Source organism: Carya illinoinensis, chromosome 10 (assembly GCF_018687715.1).
Source record: "Carya illinoinensis cultivar Pawnee chromosome 10, C.illinoinensisPawnee_v1, whole genome shotgun sequence".
Lineage (NCBI taxonomy): Eukaryota > Viridiplantae > Streptophyta > Magnoliopsida > Fagales > Juglandaceae > Carya > Carya illinoinensis.
The window spans coordinates 2878122-2888194 of NC_056761.1; the positions used below are offsets into that span (position 1 = coordinate 2878122).

At 32.5% G+C, this 10073-nt stretch overlaps 1 protein-coding gene across 1 annotated transcript; it reads right to left on the reverse strand.

Annotated features, from left to right (window-relative positions):
* Window positions 1–6152: 6152 nt before the first annotated feature.
* LOC122279634 (receptor protein kinase-like protein ZAR1) lies at window positions 6153–9816 on the reverse strand. Its single transcript, XM_043090385.1, has 2 exons — window positions 8293–9816; window positions 6153–7100 (listed from the first exon to the last, which is right to left on the reverse strand). Exons 1-2 carry the CDS (start codon window positions 9620–9622, stop codon window positions 6460–6462), a joined length of 1971 nt encoding a protein of 656 aa, XP_042946319.1. The 5' UTR covers window positions 9623–9816; the 3' UTR covers window positions 6153–6459.
* Window positions 9817–10073: the final 257 nt, after the last annotated feature.

Sequence of the window (10073 nt, forward strand, 5' to 3'; positions counted from 1 at the left end):
AAAAAATTCACAAAATTATTAAAAAACACTTCTTAAACTATAAGTAAAAAAGATTTTAAAAAATGACTGGTAACACCCAATAGTAGTTAGGAGCGCCGGAGCGGTGAGTATATCATTTTTTTAAGAGAAATACTATTCTCACATCATTTTTGTATAGAATTTATTTTATCCAATTGAGTTTTTATTTTTTTATTATTAATTATTTTACATAATAATTAAGAAAATATTTTATAATAATTTTATAATTTTTATTTTTTTAAAATGTTTAAAATGATTAAAAAATGTATAAAACAATTATAAAAAAATGATTAACACCTATTCGGTACCAAATGTTCTGTGAGAGTAGTACCACTCATAAAATCATAATAATAATAATAATTACACATCAAAAAATATTTATATAATCATAATAAGAAGTTTTATATAAAATAAGGTTATTTTAATAAATTATTTAAAAAAATACTTCTCCTACATGAGGTGGCCACCAAATATATTTTTTATTTTTTAATTTTTACTTAATATTTAAGTAAATATTTTTTAATGAATTTGTAATTTTATTTTTTTAATAGTTAATGAGTTTAGAAAATATTTAAAAAATAAAAAGACAAAAAGATTTTGTCTGGATTATGAAAATATTTCTCATTTAAAATATAATTAATTAAAAAATTATAAAGTATATCCTTTAAAAATAAAATAGTTTCACGCAATAAAGTCATAAATGGATTACGGCATTACTTGGAAAATCAAATGAGATGAAAAATATGTAAATAATAATGAGATGATTTGTGAATAATAGTAAAATAGTTTGAATTAAAATATTTTATTAGATTTTGAGAGATGGGAGAGAAAAAGTAAAATGAAAATATTATAAAGTTAAAATATTGTTTGAATATAATTTTTGTTTTAAAATTTGAGAATATTAAATTATTTTTTGTATTTTGCTTATAAGTTTTGGAAATTTTTAATAATTAAGTAATAATTATATAAAAAAGTTTAAAATCTAAAATTAAAAAAGTATTTATAATTAAGTAATGTTTATGAATAAAATCAAATAGGATGCGTTAAGATAGTTTCCCAATTCTAGGCCTAATTTGTTGTAGTAGTACCTAAGATCTCGTAGCCGGCCGTGATTCAAACGTATTTTGTAATGCCCAAATTGAATTTGGTCATTCAAAATTCAATTTGGGCATTACTCCAAAAAGATTAGTCAATGATATAATTAGAGTCATATTAAAACATTATAAAAAGTAATAACTTATTCTTTCCTAGCAATATGGGATCTCATACGCTACACATCATTATCCTTATCATATAGGGTCTTACAATCTATTTCATAAATTATCAACATCCTCAAGTCTCATATTTTTGGTGAGGATAGAATCTGATATCATTTGTAACGCTTTAATAGAAGATCCAAACCACGTGATCTATACTCTAAAATGATTAGTTAACGATACAATTAAAATCTCATTAAAATATTATTAAAAAGACTTTTTATTCTCAAATAATATGAGATTCTATACACTACCAAACTTTACTCTTATCATATAGAATATCACATATTCAAACTTGAACCACTAAGGTGAATAACACGATAGACTATAGTTATTAACAGCTATTATGAAAAAAATGGGCCTAAATAAAAGAAATCCACTCAACTTTATTTTTTCTTCACGGTAATCTAGATATTGTTTTTACAATAATATGAATTACAAAAGATGGGGATTAGATTCTCGATGCAATAATAATTAAAACATATAATAATTGTCTTATAAATAATTTTTTTTAATATGGATTCAGCGATGTTGAGCATGCATGAAGCAACCCATGTAAGTGAACGATGGACCGCCTACGGCGATACTGAGCTACAATCTAGAGTATCTATGCCTTTTGACCATTAATCCTCACCAATAATTAAATAGAAATTCTTGAGATTTGAAATGGTCTTAAAAGTTTCAAAATATAATATTAATTAGTCTTTTTTAATATAAATCCAAACTCAGAACGTAACTCATAATTTTTCTTTTAAATTGTCACAACAATGGTGATTAAATTGATGAGATTTCAATGTGCTCCTTGCTTCATTTGCTGGTTGGGAATATGATGTTTACATGCGTAGACAGACTACTACCAATCAAAATCCTTGTTATGTGCTAAAAGGCAATATCCAAATCTACTCTTAACGATTAGAAGGCAAACATCATCCATAATATATATATATATATATATATATATATATATATATATGTATGTATGTATGTATGTGTATGTGTATGTATGTCATGTGTATGACATCTAAGGGCCGGAATGATTACACAATACTAAAAATCTCACATCATCTCATATCAACTCATCATTACAATTTTTCAAATTCTTATACAAAATATAATAAACAATTTAATTTTTTCAAATTCTGATACAAAATTAATATTAAAAAATTATATTATAATAATATTTTATACATTAATATTTAAAACATCTCATCTCATATCATCTGTGTAACCAAACAAGGCCTTAAAATTGTGAATGCACAAGTAGATAATTATTTTTAAAAAATAATAAATTTTACAAAAACTCTGGCAGTCACAAAATTATTAACAGATGAATGATTTATAGATGCAAAATTGGGTTTTTTTTTTTTTTCCATCTCGAAATTGAATATGGTTAATTATTTCCGTTCAAGGCCGCGTGAAATGATCAGTTTAGTGTCATCCAGACACTAAAAAAAAGCCATTCACGTGAATAAAATGAAATTTAGTGTGTGAAAAATAAAAATAAAAAATAAATAAAATGATTATATATTCATTATGATTATGGCAATTATTACATTCGTTCACTACATTTTGAAATTATAGCAATTACTTTTTATTGTCAAAATTTCAATAATTCAATCAAAAATTTATAATTTATGCCAACAGTCCCTAGACAGTTGTGAGCACTCATAGGAAAAGGCATATATAAATGCCCGGAAATTATAGGGAGTGGGCTGTGGGCGGTGATATGCTTTTCGCGTAACCGAGAGTCGCGTGAGAAGATTCACGCCGAATCCGATTCTTCTCGTCGTTTTCGGCTTTTCACGAGCGCCGCCTTTTAAAGACGGGGAGCTCATCGACGTAGCAAATTATTATACACTACGTCTTCGCTCGATTCACGTGTAAAAGATTCTTATTACATCAGCTTAATAGAATATTGACTGCGATGTTAATGTACACAGTACTTGGTCATAATAAAAAGAGAAAACACTACTATGCTTCCCACTTTGTGCCGCTCAAATTGACCGTTGATTAATTTTTTTTCTTAATTTAATAATTAAATAAGTAATTTTTAATGTATTGATATATTTTTAAAAAAATATATATTTAAATGTGATTAAAAAATATGAAAAGAAAAATAAAAATAAAAAAATAATTTTTTTTTTTTTGGTTGGCGGCAACAGCAGACTCTAATAAAAAACGATAAAGACAAGAGTGGTAAATCAGTCCATTTTTATAAAATAAAGTTATAAGAATATTATTATTTAAAATATAAATATAAAATTATAATAAAGACTGTTTACCCTGATCGGATTCGAATACAGCTGAAAATATATTGCTAAAAAGAGAATCATTGTATTCCTTCGCGCGAGACCGAAAAAGAAAAAAAAAAAAAAAGTGATAATTTGATTATTCTTTGAAAAAGATGAAAGCTTGGAATACTCATACTTTATAATATAATGTTTTTTTTTTTAAATGTAGAAATTTTTTTTAAAAGTGCCCTCAAATAAATCCTGTATTTTATCCTTCATTTTATATTTTGCTACAAGAACCTGCAAGATGTGAAGAGAGCTGCTCATCATTGTAAATATTTGTTGATTTTCTACATTTCTTTAAAATTCATTTATTTTCATTCCAAACTCTCTCTCTTATTCCAACGATTCTTTCTTTGTTGGACGCCAAAGACAAAATTTGAAGTTGAACTAATCGTTTCTTTTCATTAGATAATCTTTTTTTTTAATTAATTTATATTTTAGTTTAACTTATGAATTTAGATTAATTTAAAATAGAATATAATTATATAATATTGTATATAGAGAGATATTGCAAATATCAAAAAATTTGAAAATATTTGAAATGAATAAAAAAATTAAAAAATATAATATTTAAATTATATAAAGAAAAAATAAATAAGTTGATGTATGATATATCGTAAAAATTAATATATAAAATAGAAAAAATAGATTTTAATAAGGTATTTTAAAAAATGAGAAGGATAATCCGTTAATAATGCTCTATCCCAAAAAGAGAAAAAAATGCTGTACAATATCATCGATGAATTTCCAAAATTGAATATGTAGAAGGAGTAATTTTGAGCAAGAAAAGTCATGACACTTCAAAGGAACAAAAATATGGATGATTATAATTCATGCTATATTTGGTTAAAGTCATGTCAAATTAAAGGCATGCATGGACTTTGCAAGGTATGTTGTGGTCCCTTCGTTTCTGCCCCCGTGATAAGGGAGAAAGTAAACCAGAGGGATTGACAAATTAAATAAAAGTGGAGGGTGAAAGATACATCACGATGCTTGCACATTGAAAGCCCTTCATTTATAAATAAATAAATAAATAAAAAGTGCTGTCTGCTGTTTTTGTGGAGGGAAACATGGCCACGTGAGCTCGCATTTTCTTCCATGGGTTTGTCTTGTTTCTATTTCAATCCTTGGATTCGAGGAAAGAAGTAGAAAGAAAAAAGAAAAAAAATAGGAAATTAAAATTAAATAATAGTATTGACAAAAATAATATAAAGAACTGGTTTCTGCTCGTGTGCTTTGAATTTTATGCATGTTATTCATACTAAGTTTAACTTATTATTTGGATTGAGATCTTTTTAGGGATTATTTGGGTTGAGAAATTTTTCTCTTATCATTACAATTTTTTAAAAATTTTTCTACAAAATATAACAAAAAATTTAGTTTTTTTAAATCTCAATTCAATTTTTTTAAATTTTAAAATAGTAATAATAAAAATAATATTCTAATAATATTTTATTCAAATTTCATTTAAAACTGTCTTATCTTATCTCACTATCCAAACAACCATTAATTATCATTTTAAACATAGATAGTGAAAAAATAATTTGTAGAAGATGTTGTTCCTCTTTCATGACACCTTTATTAAATAGTGAGACCACATAATTTAAATGAAATTAAATGAGATATTTTGAATAGTAATGAAATTTTTGAATTAAGATGAGATGAAATAATTTGTAAAAAAATGTGTGTTTTGATAGTGAGATGAGATGAGATAGTTTTTAATTTTTAGAATTTGAAAAAAGTGTGGTCCCACTATTTAATAAGGGTAGCCGAATTGTCAACTATTCACATACTGTTCATGTCAGATTGTACTGTTCATATACTATTTACATACGATTCATATATTATTCATGTCAGATTTTTACTGTTTATCACTATTTATTTAAGGATATGTTTTTAAAATTTAGAGATAAAATATAGTATGTTTGGATATGGATAAACAAACAAATAATTAAAATTTATTTTAAACCACAAGCAAATAAAAATCTAAATAAATGGAGGATCTAAAAAGGGCTTCTTTATTGAAGCAATGGTGCTAGAAAGATCACCTTTTTTCTGCATAGAGAATCGGTCGTCTTCGAGCTTTATATCTTAAAAGAACAAAAAAGGGCTTCTTTATTGAGAAGCAATGGTGCCTGAAAAAATGTCTTTTGTGGTTAGAGAGAGAGAGTTACGAGGCAGGCATGAAATGTGAACGTTCAAAAAACATGCCCTGGCTTTTTGAATCCAACGTTCTTCCATTTCCAAGAATCTTTCGTACAAATTCCATATCAATTTGGTGGGTTTTCAGGAAATCAGAGGAAGATGCTATTCTTTTTCCATGGTGCATGGATTTTTCACATCGTCTACATTTTTTTTTTATCTAAAGAGTGCAAAAATCAAAAGCCCATTTGATTTGCACCGATCTCCTTTTTGGTACTGAGGGAGATTGGGCCTATGATAGGCCCAAGCATTTTCTTTTTGGGGTCTGATTGAGACTTGAACCTTTTTTGTTATGTTTAATTTGTTTTAAAAATAAAAAATTATATTTATAAGTTCGCATGTATAACATTCTTCAGAAAGTAATTATATAAGTAAAACAACGTTTTAACAAGCACTAAAGATACTTCTACAACTCAGAGACCAGTGTCACATGTCCTTGAACATCAATTACATCGGTTGGAATGATATGCTTTCATTGCAGGGAATCCACAGGGCTTACAATTCACGGACTTTCACACCCTCCACCAGACACAATTCAACACAATGTCACGGCTAACAATAACATACTAAGAAAGCATACATCCGGATAGGCAGATGGCCCGCCAACCAAGGAGTTTTAACCATCCAGCAGAACTCGTTCATCAGGAATCAGCAGCAAGAACAGGAACTATGGGGTTCTTTAATTGTTTTCATTGCGGTTTGATGCGATCCAGACTCTCCGACACCATTCCCATCCTAGGTCGCACCTCTGGATCGAGTTCAGTGCAGTTGAGTGCAATATGAAATGCAGCAACAACTTGCTTCTTTGCATAAACCTCGGGCAGAAGTGCTGGATCTATAATCTCGGACAGGGGGCGTTCCTCACGAAATGCTTTCCTTACAAAACTCTCCAGGGTCTTACCATTGTTTTCTGGTCCTGCATCTGGCAGCCGACCAGTCAACATCTCCAAGAGCACAACACCGAACGAGTAAACATCACATTTCTGAGAGAACTTGTTCCCAGAAACTCGAACCTCAGGTGCCGCGTATATGTTGGGAGGAGTCGAAATGTTTGAATCTATCGCAGGGGTAAATACAATTTGGTTCGCGTTCTGCCTTTTTGATGCCGAATTGGAAAACTTAGCAGTGTTTGAAACAAGACGAGCGAGCCCAAAACCAGAAATGTAAGGCTGGAGGTCATCATCAAGAAGGATTTTCGTTGATTTTATGTTGCCATGAACATATTTCCTGGGGCTGAACTCGTGTATGTATGTTAAACCCCTGGCCGTTCCTTGAGCAATTTTCAACCTTGCTGCCCACGATAGTGCTGGCAAAGAATTAGATGGACCCCCTGCAACAATTTAAAACGAGGATACCAACACTGGTTAGACGACAAAGCCGATAAAATGTTAAAAAAACTGATGGTCACTACTTACAACAGCCATCGACCACAGTTCTAATTTTTGAAAGAAAAGTGACAGTAATTGTCAAATAAGCACAAGAGGACAAACTTTTTAAGAAAGACACAAATTGACAAATTGCCTGGCATATGTGCTATGCAACTTTAAGTTCCTTGCACCATTTGACATCTGAGATGTAAATACATAATAAAATATGTACACAATAAATACATAATCAATCCACAGAGAACAGATACCTAAGACCAAACAGAAGAAGACAACTGTTGCTCGTGGTCCATATTTTCTGTACGATTGAAAATAATTAAGGACTTTGTATTTACAAGAGTGAGAAGTGTGGTGGATTCCAAGGACCACGCCACTCGGTACAAGTTGTGAAATAAATTGACATATGTAGTCATATGTAGTCAGGAGACATAATGAAGGATTAAGAACACCCTGAAAGAGGCCCAAAACGTGTGCCGCCTAAGTTTTTCATCCCCATAATAGAAAAGGAGAAGGGAAAATATAAACTAGAAAGCTAAAAATGAAAGAAGAAGCGAAATTGTCTACTTCAGACACTTCGATATAGTTATAAAGTTAGAATGTACATTTGTCACGAAAGGAACATGAAGTCATATTAAACATGAACATAGCTCCAAGTCTCCAGATATGGTGGCAGCAATTTCAGATTTTTATGGACTGCCTTTTCCATTTCTTTTCACCTAGTGTAGCCTAAAAGATCACCAAGCAGCTAATCATAACTTTTCTATATGGAAAAATACAATGGCAAGTATAATTATGTACTAATCTGTACACCAATGTGATGTGATTGGTCAAAAAATAAATTTTATTAAAAGTAGTGTTAATTTAAATTTTAAATATAAATAAATCAATATTAATATATAAATTAGTGCAGGACTCTACTTATATATAACAAAATCCTTCCTGATATGGCCAGCTCGTGAAACGTCGGACAAATATACGAGTAAAGTCACTATCTAATGAGAAGGTGAAAGACAGTTAAAGCTGTTTGGACCTGACCAACACGGAGTAACAGTTTCCATCTTCAAAAACATCCAAAAGAGTGAAAAGCTGTCAAAAGCACCATCGTTATCAACAAATGGAGGAGAAGAGATACCATACCATGCAGTGCGGTGTACAGGCTTCCGTTGCGGATGTAATCGGTGACCAGCAGTTTCTCATCATCTGCATAGTAATAAGCTCTCAACTTCACGATGTTGGGATGGTGAACCCTCCCGATTGCCCCCACCTCGGACTCAAACTCCTTGAATCGCCACGTGGCATCACCTTCGCTCAGCCGCCTTACAGCCACAACCGTGGGTGCCGCCGCACCTGGTCCCCCTCTCCCTGCCACCACCTTGTACACTATCCCACTCCTGCTCTTTCCAACCACGTACGCCGATGCCCTCAACAAATCCTCCAATTCCAGGCTAAACCCCTCGTCCCCCTCGTCCACCACCACGTATTTACCCTTTTGCCCTTCCTCCTCCACGACCTCACCCTCCTCCACTTTCTGGTTCCCCGTTTTACCCTCGCTAGACCTCCCCCACTTCCTCCGAGACAGCCACACCGAGACCGACACGGCCCCCACCACCACTGAAACGCCGGAGATAATCCGTATGGCTGATGAGCCTGCTTTCTCGTTCCCCCTCTCTCCACCGCCATTTGGGAAACTAGGGTTGTGGTTGGTGCTCTCTGGGTTCTGAGGGTCCACGGCGCTCCTGAAAACATTTGGGTTTTGAGCTTCGGGGCATGGAGCTTGCAACGGAAACCCACATAAGCTAGGATTCCCAGCGAAAGCCGTGGGCCCCTGGTTCAACAGCGATCCCACCTGAGGAATCTTCCCGGTGAGATTGTTGTGTTGGAGATCCAAGCTTACTATCACCGGGAACTGTCCGTAAGACTCAGGGACTCCGCCCGAAAATCTATTATAGGACAAGTTTAGGGTTCCGGAGAGATTCTCGAGCTCGCTGAGACTTTCAGGGAGAGACCCATTGAGTAAATTCGATGACAGGTCCAAGTGACGCAGAGTTTTAAGGGCACGAATTTGGGCAGGGATAGGGCCCGAGAGAGAGTTGTGAGAGAGGTCGAGAGAAAGAAGTCCCGTGGCATTGAAGAGATGGGAAGGAATGGGCATGGAGAAGTTGTTGTGGGCGAGACAGAGTCGTTTAAGCGAGTCGAGTAAACCGAGCTCTGAGGGGATGTAGCCGGAGAATCCCTTGTTGGGGAGGGAGAGCCCCGTGACGCGGTTACGGGTGCAGACAATGCCGTGCCAATGGCAGGGGGTTGGGTCGGATTCGGACCAGGAGTCGAGGGCACGCTTCGGATCGGAGTCGATTGCGGCTTTGAGAGCGAGGAGGGAAAGGCCATCGGGAGTAAGAGAAGAAGATAGTGGAGAACCGGAAAGGAAAAGGAAGGTGAGAAATGTGGCTATTAGAAGGGGGAGAGACATTTTATTTCATAAAAATGGCACTCTCTAATCGTTCATTTCATCAAGTTGTGTCGTGTGTGTTTAGCAACGAGGAATTGCAGAGAGCGAGCTAGTATGTGTGAAGAGAGGGGAAGAAGAAGAAGGAGAGAGTGAGTTTCTTTTCAGAGTTTGAACTTTAGTGTAGGGGTGTTCTCGAGGTAGTTAGCTACATGGCAATACGATTTGAATTTTTACGACCCTATACCTGTTCAGAAAACCAGAGATAGGTTTATTATTCTATAATTATTATTTTATTTATTTTTTTAAACAAAATTTACATAATTAAGGAAATAATTATTAATAAAATTATATATATTTTTAATTGTTTTATAATAAATAAAAAATTTAATTAATTGCAAAATAAAATAAAAAATTTTAAAAATATAATATATAATATATGAGGACGATGAATAATAAAATTAAGTTCTTTATT